Source organism: Cucurbita moschata, unplaced genomic scaffold (assembly GCF_002738365.1).
Source record: "Cucurbita moschata cultivar Rifu unplaced genomic scaffold, Cmos_1.0 Cmo_Scf00014, whole genome shotgun sequence".
Classification (NCBI taxonomy): Eukaryota; Viridiplantae; Streptophyta; class Magnoliopsida; order Cucurbitales; family Cucurbitaceae; genus Cucurbita; species Cucurbita moschata.
In genome coordinates, this window is record NW_019268530.1 from 3,733,105 (window position 1) to 3,744,784 (window position 11,680).

The 11,680-nt window shown below is 37.0% G+C and overlaps 3 protein-coding genes across 5 annotated transcripts in view; 1 reads left to right on the forward strand and 2 right to left on the reverse strand.

The window, feature by feature from the left end:
* Positions 1–1,754: 1,754 nt before the first annotated feature.
* LOC111452764 (gamma-interferon-inducible lysosomal thiol reductase-like) lies at positions 1,755–5,609 on the reverse strand. 3 transcript variants are annotated; one of them, XM_023093636.1, is made up of 6 exons: positions 5,047–5,609; positions 3,524–3,589; positions 2,853–2,993; positions 2,643–2,735; positions 2,056–2,155; positions 1,755–1,944 (listed from the first exon to the last, which is right to left on the reverse strand). In XM_023093636.1, the coding sequence occupies exons 1-5, from the start codon at positions 5,332–5,334 to the stop codon at positions 2,060–2,062; spliced, it is 684 nt and encodes a 227-aa protein (XP_022949404.1). In that variant the 5' UTR covers positions 5,335–5,609; the 3' UTR covers positions 1,755–1,944; positions 2,056–2,059. The 3 variants fall into 3 exon arrangements, with proteins under 3 accessions (XP_022949404.1, XP_022949403.1, XP_022949402.1); XM_023093635.1 differs by having other exon boundaries at positions 2,019–2,155; XM_023093634.1 differs by having other exon boundaries at positions 1,755–2,155.
* Positions 5,610–6,662: 1,053 nt separating this feature from the next.
* Positions 6,663–9,220, forward strand: LOC111452006 (gamma-interferon-inducible lysosomal thiol reductase-like). Its single transcript, XM_023092523.1, has 5 exons — positions 6,663–7,046; positions 7,643–7,708; positions 8,041–8,181; positions 8,658–8,750; positions 8,893–9,220. Exons 1-5 carry the CDS (start codon positions 6,747–6,749, stop codon positions 8,983–8,985), a joined length of 693 nt encoding a protein of 230 aa, XP_022948291.1. The 5' UTR covers positions 6,663–6,746; the 3' UTR covers positions 8,986–9,220.
* A 700-nt stretch (positions 9,221–9,920) lies between these two features.
* LOC111452007 (mitochondrial import inner membrane translocase subunit TIM22-4) overlaps positions 9,921–11,680 on the reverse strand; it is a 4,474-nt gene continuing 2,714 nt past the window's right edge. The window contains exon 4 of the mRNA XM_023092524.1: positions 9,921–10,268. Within this exon, the coding sequence (XP_022948292.1) occupies positions 10,183–10,268 (86 nt within the window). The 3' untranslated portion in view covers positions 9,921–10,182. The remainder of the gene's footprint in view (positions 10,269–11,680) is intronic.

The following is an 11,680-nucleotide window of genomic DNA, read 5'->3' on the forward strand; positions in this document are numbered from 1 at the left end:
GGGGGGGGGGGGGGGGAAGGGACAAATGGTGCATTTCAAAAGACAGTGAAAGTGGTTGAGAGAATAATGAGAACAAAATTGATAGAAATTTTTTTATTTTTAATTAAGTGGATTATGTGCTCGGGTTGAAAACGGAGCTTTAAAATCTATTCTCGTTTCTAATAATTTTATTTCTAAAATTTAAATTTAAGCTTAAATAGAAAGGATTAAGCTTTGTACATCTATGGATCTCGGATTAATTCGAGTTAGGACAGATCGACTGAGATGAGAGTCTCGAAGGGCTTTGAGAAGAGGTTGAGGAGCGGGGTGCTAGAAGATTCTATATGATCTTTATGCTTTGACCTTGTCGATATATCGATGAAGAGTCTAAACCGACACGTCGAGGAGGAGGGAGATGGGAGCTAAAGGGCAAAAGAAGCCAAAAAGAAAAAAATGAAGAGAGAAGAGAGAGAAAGTAGGTAGGAAAGAGAAATGGGACCAAAGGAAATTTGACAAAGTGTATAAAGAGTCGCCGACAGCAAATCAGGAGCGTAGATTTTCTGACAAACTCTGCGTGGTGCTCTTTCCTCTCTTAGGATTCCATTTCCTTTTCACATTTTCCGCTTTATTTTAACCAAATATCAAATATCAATGTCTTTTCAATTTTTTTTTAAAAAATACAGGTTAAATTATACCTGAGGTAAATCTATACGACCGCCACCGAAACTCGACTAATTTAGATTACCTAACTAAAATCATAAACGTTGGATTGGGTTAATTTTTTTTTGGGTTTCGGTTCAGTTTAGTGAACGAACCAAATGCTGTTTAGTTTAAAAAGCATCCCCCATCATCCTCATTCGATCCTACCTGCTAAAGAAAGAGAAGAATAAGCTTGGAAGGGCCCTAAGCTCGCGAGAAGGAGAAGAGCCAAAATACTAAGGCAAGACGCGCTAGAGAGAGACACTCGTTTAAAAAATTAAAAATTCGAGTTAATTCAAGACTTGAAATTTTCTTGATCGAGTCAATCATACCAATACGATAGTAGAGTTACAACCTAATCTTATTCTATCGTACTTTTGAGATTATTATGAAAATTAAGAATATTTGATACAAATAATAAATGATCGAGTCAATCATACCAATACGAAAGTAGGGCTACAACCTAATCTTACTCTATCGTACATTTGAGATTATTATGAAAATTAAGAATATTTGATACAAATAATAAATGATCGAGTCAATCATACCAATACGAAAGTAGGGTTACAACCTAATCTTACTCTATCGTACTTTTGAGATTATTATGAAAATTAAGAATATTTGATACAAATAATAAATGTGACGGTTGCACAAGTAGAATTTTATTATATAATAAAAAAAAACAACTTGACAACCTTAACTCTAGATTGGGTTGGGTTATATACTCTCATTGTCCGAGTCGCTAACCCAATCTACCCAAAATTTTGGGCTAATCCAAAAGATTTTCTCCAACCCAACCCGTATACACCCTTATCAGATATATATTTTCAAAGTTCAAAACAATTTATTTTAGTTATTAAATTTTAAATTGTTTAAAAATATATATGTTGAGATTTTTTTTTTTATTAAAATGATGGATAAAAATTAATACATCAATTAATGTGTATCATTCATTTAAATTGACTTGTTGATTGATATATAAGAAATATCCGTGTAAGAAATTGGCGGGATTTCACATTACACATTAGCTTAGATTATTTATGGTATGAATTAAATCGTTACTAATTGTAGATATATACACGAAAAGTGTAGAGGGCCTTTGTGTATATATATATGCTCTTGAGTTTAAAATATGTGAAGGTAAGATTCGAATCTCTAACCTTTTAAGTACGAGAGTAATATAAAGACAATCTAAATGCTCCCTTTGTAGCCTTAGACGTCGGATTCTCAGATTTTAAATGTTGATGACAATGCCACGAACGCTTCCTACAAACAATAACGCTATTATTATTCAGTAAACAATTTCAACAACATTATTGCAGATGAGACAGCAGCATTACCATCTTCACCACTTCATATAGAACTTTCCTTTTCTACCTCTTTAAATGGAACTAAGGGATTTAGCTTTACTACATGCGCTTGGCACAGAAGAACCTTTATACGCCGCACAGATATAGCTCACGAAGTTTTCAAAGTCCTGCAGAAACAGGAAATTATGGCAATCCTCAGAAGCTTTAGATGTATGGTTGGGTTAGAATCAAAACGCTTAAGCTGTGTATTGTATATAAATTAATGGCCAATCACTTTGTGAAAACCCCATTTCATGCTTCATAACTTTCTTAAGAAGAAATGCTTCGAGCCACAAGGGGCAAAATTCCATGGGTGTGTTCATGAACAAACATGTTTTACACACATTTAAGGAAAATTCAAAACAAGTTTTAGGATTTGCTTGCTTATCCACATTGAGTTTATGATAAATCTTGTTTTAAGTTCATTCCTATGCTTAGTCAAAGCCTACTCGACATGTTCGTGAGTGATTGACATTATGCAAGTTTGAGAATGAGAATGTGTTTGGATGTGTAAGGTGAATATAAAACGGGAAACTAGTTTCCAAGATCCATTTATTTTGCGACTCATTTCGGATCAACCTATCATAGACAATAAGGTTATTGAGAAAAACAAACCTCATAAAGCGGTTGTCCATCAACAACCACCCAAGGAACGTATTTATGAGGAGGCTGAAGATTGTTGGTTTCAGCTGCATATTGTAATTCAAGCTGCATAGAAAATGATGATTCAGGTCATATAAACACAATCAATCCTCATAGATTTGGTTAGTTAATCTGGTTGCCATTTAATGCTGAAATATGCATGAGTTGGTTGAATTAACTCACCTCTTTCCCAAGTCCTGAAGAATAGCAATCATAAACAGGCTTAGGATGCAATCCCAATTTCTCGAAGCAAGTCTCCCATTGGGTATACTTCCGCTCATACACTGCAGCCTCCACACAGAAAATAAAAGGAAAATGCCCTGTCTACGTCCATAAATTTGCATAAATTTGAATAAATGTTTAGTATTCCAACCGATCGATCGAGTATGTTAACAATATGGTTCATTTGCTCGATGAGTCAAAGTGCCACTAAATAATTTGAAAATCAAAAGAGATAATGTGAGATCCCACGTCGGTTGGGGAGGAGAACGAAACATTCTTTATAAAGGTGTGGAAACCTCTCCCTAGCAAACACGTTTTAAAAACCTTGTGGAATCTCGAAAGGAAAAATCCAAAGAGCACAATATCTGCTAGCAATGGGCTTGGGCTGTTACAGCTAACATGTCATTTATATAATACCATGATTTTCAGAATCTCATTTTCGAAATGGTTATGATAGGAACCCCGCACATGACCCTCAACCCAGAATGCCCCGCGCACGACCCTGCGCATGGCCCTCAACCCAAAAGGCCCCCCAAGGAAGAAACAGACTGAATGTTGGCAGCAATATAACACACCAAAATAAGTTATATAACCAGACCAGTTGACCATTTGGATCTCATCATAAGACTTACCAGCTCAGGCCAGGCATGAATAGCGCAGGCTTCCACAGTGTTCAGTAGACATTCATTAGGACCATGCTGAAATCACCACCACAAAATACAAGTTCATCAGTCTGCATATGAACGCAAGTATTTCCATACATGTGTGTGTATGTTGTGTGATTACTATATTTTCCAGGATTCAGCATGTAGAAAGGCATAACAAAACATCAACTTGAAATGGAAACAGAAAACCATGATATGTACAGCTAACCGATAGATAGAACGTAGAACATGGAGGAATCTTTCGATTTTTTTACATGTGTCACAATCGCACCTCTTCGGGACTCACAATTCAAATGAAGGTCATTCTTGAAGAGCTTAAAAAGATCATTGATGAGGAAATTGGCTGTGATGTCCCACATTGGTTGGGGAGGAGAACAAAACACCTTTACAAGGATGTGGAAACCTTCCCCTAGGAGACGCGTTTTAAAGTTTTGAGGGGAAGCCCGAAAGGGAAAGCCCAAAGAGGACATATTTGCTAACGGTGGGTCTGGGCCGTTACAAATGGTATCAGAGCCAGACACCGAACGATGTGTTAGCCTTCTCGCCCTTCCCCGAAGGGGGTAGACACGAGGCGGTGTGCCAGTAAGGACGTTGGGTCCCAAAGGGGGTGGATTTGGCGGGGGTCTCGCATCGATTGGAGAAAGGAACGAGTGCCAATGAGGACGCTGGGCCCCGAAGGGGGTTGGATTGTGATGTCCCACGTTGGTTGGGGAGGAAAACAAAACACCTTTATAAGGGTGTGGAAACCTTCCCCTAGGAGACGCATTTTAAAGCCCTGAGGGGAAGCTCGAAAGGGAAAGTCCAAAGAAGACAATATCTACTAGCGGTGGGTCTGGGCCGTTACATTGGCCATGTATGCACAAAGGCATCATAATATAAGCCCAAAGAGATTCTCAGATTGTGTTGGGAAAAATTAAAGGCAATGGAGTTGATCTATATAAGTTAAAAGCAAAGAGAATAGATTAGTTGGATGAAAAGAACACCCATGAAGGCAGCTTCAGCAATGGGATATCAAATCTGGATCAAGAAATTTATAGGTCTAGGCTTTCACATCCACCCAAAGCCAAAAATTATAGCATGGCTTCACCATTTTTAATGCAAGATTCTAAGTAATCGAACAATTACTCTTTAAACATAATTACTATTGCCCTGATTCCTCCACCTTAGGCCAGAAAAATAATACCTAATCAGAATTAGATTTAGCTGTAAATGTCGTTCTTCGAGTCAATCAAAACCAAATCATCATCAATAATCCTCTGTTTGTTTCTATAGGGTTTGAAGGGATTTAAAATCCTAACTAGAATATTTCTACAGGATTTGGTTTTCCTTCACAAATTAGGTACAGTAATGCTATATTAATAAAATCCTTATTTCTTCTCATTTCCATCCATCGAACATCCAGAAAAAAAACTTCTGATATAATTCTCTTCATTCAAACGAAACAAAAAAGTTTATAAAAGGAACTGAAGACGGTGAATTTAAAGGAGGACCTGACAAGTGATGGAACTGTTTCGACTGATCCTCGCATTGCCGTAGGGAACGAATCTAAGATCAACTATGGAGATGAGTCCACCCTCAAACAACTCGATCAGATTGTCCACTATAAATTTAACGCTGTCTGGACAGAGCGATTCATAGTAAACATCAAGCGATACTTTCTCACTCCCGTAATCAGGGCTTGCCGTTGCCCTGGAAGTCGAAACTGAAACCAGAGAGCATAACAAAAGTAGGAGATGAGAGAGAAAAACAAAGGAGGAGATTCTAGCCGAAGAATCCATGGATATACGAATATGATAACACGGTGAGTCGATTTGCCAAGCAAATTGCGAATTACAAGTAATAGCTCTTCAATTCCCGTCGCTAAAGGTTTGTCTCCGATGCATATGGCCGGAATTCCGCAAAAAATTCAATGCTGATTGAATTCCCTGTTATAGTATGGAGAAGGAAGACCTAATCTAGGAGGATCGTGGGCGGAAGGAAGGCCAGGTGGTTGTTGTTGGCATCCTTGGACATGCTTAATCATACGAGGGCCATTCTCGGCCAGTGGCTCCTCCTAAAATATTTATTACAAAATAAAAGTCAGAATTTAATGGTTTTTAACCTTTTTATATTTTTTTAATAATATTTTTTAATTAAAAAAAAAGGTAAATAATACTTTTAAATTATAAAAAAAAAAGTGTTATCATTAATTTTGTATTTAAATTATTAATACTTTATTTTAAAATATCATTAAAATTTTGGATTTGAAGAGCATCATTTTAACTTTTTAAAAATATTTAAACATATCCTTAAATTTTAAAAAATTTACCATGTTTATTTTTTAAAAAATAATTCAAAAATATATTTACAATTATTATCACATTTAAAAAAATACCCAACAAATTTTAAAGTAATATTAAATATTTATAGACAATTTTCTAAACTTTTTTTTTAATGTGTATGTATAAAAACGGTTAAACAAACACGACTCTCCACAATGGTATGATATTGTCCACTTTGAGCATAAAACTCCTTGATTATAAAATTAGTCGATATGGGACTCAACACCCCCTTGAACAAAGTGCACCTCCACATTTATTGAGCCTCGACTCTTTTGGAGTCTTAGTCATTTTTTACTACCTTCAAGGAGGCTTGACTCCTACACCTCCCCTCGAACAAAGTGGGACTCAACTTCATTTTTGGCACGACTAAGTTTAGGGCATGACTTTGATACCATGTTAGATGAACACGACTCTCCATAATGGTATGATATTGTCCACTTTGAGTGTAAGCTCTCGTAGGTTTGCTTTGGGCTTCCACAAGAGGCCTCATGCTAATAGAGGGACAATGATCCTTCATAAATGAGCTAATGTGGGACTTTCATCTTCTAACAAAAATATGCTAATAAAATTCTAATTATTAAAAATTAAGTTGATTATATATATATATTTATTTATAAAATATGAGTGGAATTATTAAATTATTTTAGCAAAGCGAAAAATTATGCATTAAAATAATTTTTAAAACAAATATATTTTTTAAAAAACTTGTATAATAACCAACGGAAAAAAAACGTGATTTTGTCCTTACGCGGGTCGTGGACATGGAAGATTCCTCAAATTTAGCTTGCTTCCACATCCACAACAAGAATTAAATGTTTATTTAACAAAATTAGATTCATTCTTCTATTGCAATTGAATCTCTGGAAGCCATGGATTCTCCGCCTAAACTCTGTTCAATCGCTTACATTTCTTATCTGCTGCTACTCTTGCTTTGCTCGTTGTTGTTTCCTGTTTCATCTACTACATACTCCATAGCCACAACCTCCAATTATGGCACCGGAAAAGTTTCGCTCCAACTCTACTACGAGTCTCTCTGTCCTTACAGCGCCAATTTCATTGTGAACTATCTGCCAAAGCTTTTCGATGACGATCTCATCTCCATTGTTGATCTCAGGCTCGTCCCTTATGGTAACGCCAGGGTTGGCCGCAACGATTCCATCACTTGTCAGGTCCTCCGTTTAATTCGTTCATTAGATTCGTTGTTTTCTTTCTTGACGATTTCTGTTTCGGTTAATTACTAAATAAATGGCGTATTTCGTTTGTTTGCATGCTTGATTTGACTTCAGTGTTCTGTTGATTTAGGTATTTGGTTATGGTTATGGTTTGTTCAGGGATGAGAAATTGGTAGTTGTTCGGAATTTTAGGTTTAAAATTGAATATGCAATTATGCGCAATTCTTCCGAATCTGATATGCTTTTGTTTATTGTATGTTGTTCAACATAATAACTTCTGCCTTGTTTACCATATTGTGTCTCCGGGCTTATAATACAAATCTCGTTGTTTACTCTTGCAGTTCCAATTTTATCATCAGTAAATCTCTTTATATTTCCACTTCTTCGCTATTTCGAGATTGATATTCCTCCTTTATCTGATAGCTTAAGCTGTTTGATGTCCATGTTAGAGTTCTTTTCTGTTCCGTTTTTTTAAGTTGGTGTTCATGATTTTATACTCTTTCTACACAGTTTAACTTGCCTATGGATGGCTGGATGTGCTTGCATCCGTATAAACTGTCTAATAAACTTGTACTGTGTGGTTGTAATTTCAGCATGGCCCGAATGAATGCCTATTGAACACTGTGGAAGCCTGTGCCATTAACGCCTGGCCAGAGCTGGTAAGACTTCTGATGGGAGCATGAGACTAGTCAGTTTCTTACAAAACCCTTTCCTTGTTTAATACATAGTTTCCAGCATGTAACTATGTGTCATTATGATCATTGATGATGGGTTTTTTCCATTTGCTTCGATCTGTACAAAGTTCTCCTTACTAATATTATTTTGCTACCCAATAATCTAATGGAATTGGTGGTGGATTGTCTGTTTATATATTTTTCTCTAATAGTCATCTTGGAATTAAATGCTGAAACTCATTTCTTATATTACATACCTTTCAAAGTGAGTGAGTTGGAATTATGGGGATAAAAGTTCTCATGTACTTATACTGCAGGATGTTCATTTTCCTTTCATTTACTGCATCGAGTATCTGGTGTCCAAACGGAAGTACACCCAGTGGGAGTCATGTTTTGAGAAGTTGGGGTTGAATCCCAAGCCCATCAATGAATGCTACCATACTGAGCTTGGGAAAATGGTGAGTTGTTTTAAATTACTCGGTTCAGATTTTTGTGTTAGTTCAAGTTTCATATATTGATAAGATATAACATTGTATAGAATACAAAGACTATGTAATGGCACCTACTCAACTAATCCTGTACTGCTGTAACGGGTTCTTTCCAACATATCTAGCTGTTATGATTTTCGACTGACTGAAGATTTCACAGATTTCATTGACTGAGCATTAGGTTCATAATCAGTTCCCGGTCTCTAGGTTGTGATTGGGTAAACAAACATAGAGATTATGGACAATTCGATATGGAATCAAATGTTCTATGTGAGATCCCACGTCGGTTGGGGAGGAGAATGGAACACTCTTTATAAGAGTGTGGAAACCTCCCCTTGCAGACGCGTTTTAAAAACCTTGAGGGAAAGCCCAAAGAGAACAATATCTACTAGCGGTAGGCATGCGTCATTACATTCTATAATTTGATTTTTATCATCTTCGTGCAGCTTGAACTGAAATATGCGGCTGAAACCGACAATCTTGAGCCTCCTCATAAGTACGTGCCTTGGGTTGTTGTAGATGGGAAACCACTTTATGAGGTTTGTTTCCTTCTTTCTGTTATGCTCACTCGTCTGCTCACGTACAAATTAACTGCATAAAGGTCTAGGCATGGGTCATACAAACATGGAAACGGTTTATTTATCTACTTATAAGGATTATTATAACATTCCCTTGCTATAGGACTATGAAAACTTCATAAACTACATCTGTGAGGCGTATAAAGGACCTGTTCTGCCAAGTGCCTGTCAAGCTTCGTCCATTAGTGCCATTTGAAGATGAAAAGCCAAGTCCAGCCTCCCAAATAGTGCAAGAAGACAGAGATGATGATAACGTTGATATAATAAACAAGAATACAATCGAGGTGATAAGTGTTATTTATTATACTGCTTGAATGATGTCACCTTGTATGTACCCCCACACTCTGAAATTGTTCGGTTTAATTTATGGATAAAATGCACTTTTAGTAGTGAGATATGAATCGTTATCTATTTGGTCCATGAAATTTCAATAGAGACACTTTAGCCTCTTGAGTTTGCGAAGTAATTTTAAATGGTCCTGACATGTCATTTGCTTGGATGACTTGGTAAATAAAATATGACACGTCATTCAATCCACATCAACAAATTATGCCTAGTCATCATTCCATTAGATTAAAGTTAAATTAAGAATCATAAAAAGGCATTTTGTCCAATAGTAAATAAATCAAGATAGAGAAACATGCTCGCGTTGCATTTCATAAGAAGAATAATTTAATTGGGTTAGAATTTTGAAAGATTTAATTTCACATTTTTTATTTGAGGAATGATAATTGTATTAATTATTTTAGAAAATTTGTAAATATGCATCTACCTGAGTATCTGAGGAATGTTTCATTCGATTCTGCATAGTAATACTCAGCCTCATATACTAGAGACAAACATGAATTAAATTAGATTGTATACCTTTTGGAAGAGATTCTCATCCCTTTTGAAGAGTATGGATTTAGTTCGACAATTTTTCTATTGATGTTGTCCCTTCGTTAGTGGATAGGCAAGTTTAGCAGAGCTTATGTTAGGTTGGGAGTGATCTTCAACTCAACGTAAATCAGATCGCTTGGCTTTCGGGTCGAGTGGCAAGCTGTGTTTTGACCCGTAACAGTACATATAAAGGCTAATTGAAGAATTACAGAGAAAAAAACAAAAAAATCGAAATGCGTAATGACCAGAGGCTACCTGAATGACACATCTTAAAGCTCTGCAAAAATGGTCCAATTTCCTGTCTCTATGAGTACAAATTTGTTCCAACAAAATGGGATTGTGAATAATGTTACTAAAACAATGAGGAAAATATTGTAAAAGTACATCCCAAATAGAAAAGGGGGTTCGGATTTATGTGATGAAAAGAATGGTTACAATGCGGGCTACCTATTATTTCTCTACCATTGATTCTTTTTCTTTTTGCTACCAGAAAATTGTGAGCACAAGACGCAGCTCAAGTGTGTCTGTCCAAAAACTTCTCTATCACGACTGAAAATGCTGCAAAACCAGCACAACCGGCACAAGCTGCCTTTGGGCCACCTGAATTAAGACGATACAAGCTGAGATATGGGACGCATGTTAAAAACAATGAACAAACTAATCAGCATGGTAAATAACCAATTCAGTTAACATAGCCCCTTTATGTTTGTGATGTTCCACATGTTAGACGAACACGACTCTCCACAATGGTATGATATTGTCCACTTTGAGCATAAGCTCTCATGGCTTAGCTTTGGGCTTCCCCAAAAAGCCTCATACCAATGGAGTGAGTATTCTTTGTTTATAAACCCATGATCATTCCCTAAATTAGCCGATGTGGGACTTTTATCATCTAACACCACATTGGTTGGGGAGGAAAACAAACCACAATTTATAAGGGTGTGGAAACCTTCCTCTAGCAGATGCATTAAAAGTCTTGAGGGGAAGCCCGAAAGGGAAAGCCCAAAGAGGACAATATCTGCTAATGGTGGATCTGGGTCGTTAATGTTATTCCGTCCTTTTCCACCTGTAAATCATTCATTCTTCAAACAAACATTGCTCATTTAAACACGAGAATGGAACGAGGCTAAAGAGATTGTCCCATCTACAATCCAGATTTTGACAAAAGGCAAGAAAAAACTTATGGTTGTTGGACGGAAGATATTTTTTTTAGATATCCACAAGTGTTCAGGTCAGCTTACATACGTCTCGCAACTATTCTCCTAAGATAACGGTTTGATCCTATTGAATCTGGTTGTGATTACTTTAACATTTGGCATATCTCCATCTATGGCTTAAATCAAGAGGGGAGCATTCCTCTTTACATGAATAAATCGATGGCATGGATGGTAACCTCTTATATGAATAAACACATAATTTGGCATATCTCCATCTATTGGGAATGTTTTCTATCACTTTTCATATAAGAATGCTTTATATCAGTTAGTAGGAAACCTCGTATGTCGTTGCCTAACCGTTGACCAAAGCGGTGTGCACAAATCATGCTAAAGAGATTTTTATGAAATTGCTTCTAAAGCTTAACTGAAACTTTCCTTGTACTGTCCTATAATTTCTCTACACTAAAAATGTACGTTTCTTTGGCTCTATAAGCTAGTGCAAGAATGGCATACAAAAAATTGGATACCAGCTCCAGTCAAAGCCAAACCAACCTAACCAAAACACACAAAATTAAAAGGAAAACCTAGCTACAACTCCATAACTACTTAGCCTCTACTAGCTCACTTTTGATAGATTTAGATATTCCCTTATTTTTCTTATCATCACCAATTGGATATTTTGTGGCAATTGTAAATGTTTGTTAGGTGGCTCCTCTTGTTGGGTGTTTGGCCTATCTTCTCACATGATCTCCACCCCCCCCCCCCCCCCCCCCCCCCCCCCCCCCCCCCCCCCCCCCCCCCCCCCCCCCCCCCCCCCCCCCCCCCCCCCCCCCCCCCCCCCCCCCCCCCCCCCCC

Bases quoted from the DNA above. Each gene is read 5' to 3' on its own strand.
- LOC111452006 (XM_023092523.1), top strand. From the start codon at position 6,747: ATGGATTCTCCGCCTAAACTCTGTTCAATCGCTTACATTTCTTATCTG. The intron at 7,709-8,040 runs GTAAGACTTCTG...CTTATACTGCAG, and splicing joins TTAACGCCTGGCCAGAGCTG to GATGTTCATTTTCCTTTCAT. The intron at 8,751-8,892 runs GTTTGTTTCCTT...CCCTTGCTATAG, and splicing joins ATGGGAAACCACTTTATGAG to GACTATGAAAACTTCATAAA.
- LOC111452764 (XM_023093636.1), bottom strand. From the start codon at position 5,334: ATGGATTCTTCGGCTAGAATCTCCTCCTTTGTTTTTCTCTCTCATCTC. The intron at 2,736-2,852 runs GTGAGTTAATTC...TTTTCTATGCAG, and splicing joins CTTCAGGACTTGGGAAAGAG to CTTGAATTACAATATGCAGC. The intron at 2,156-2,642 runs GTTTGTTTTTCT...CTGTTTCTGCAG, and splicing joins ATGGACAACCGCTTTATGAG to GACTTTGAAAACTTCGTGAG.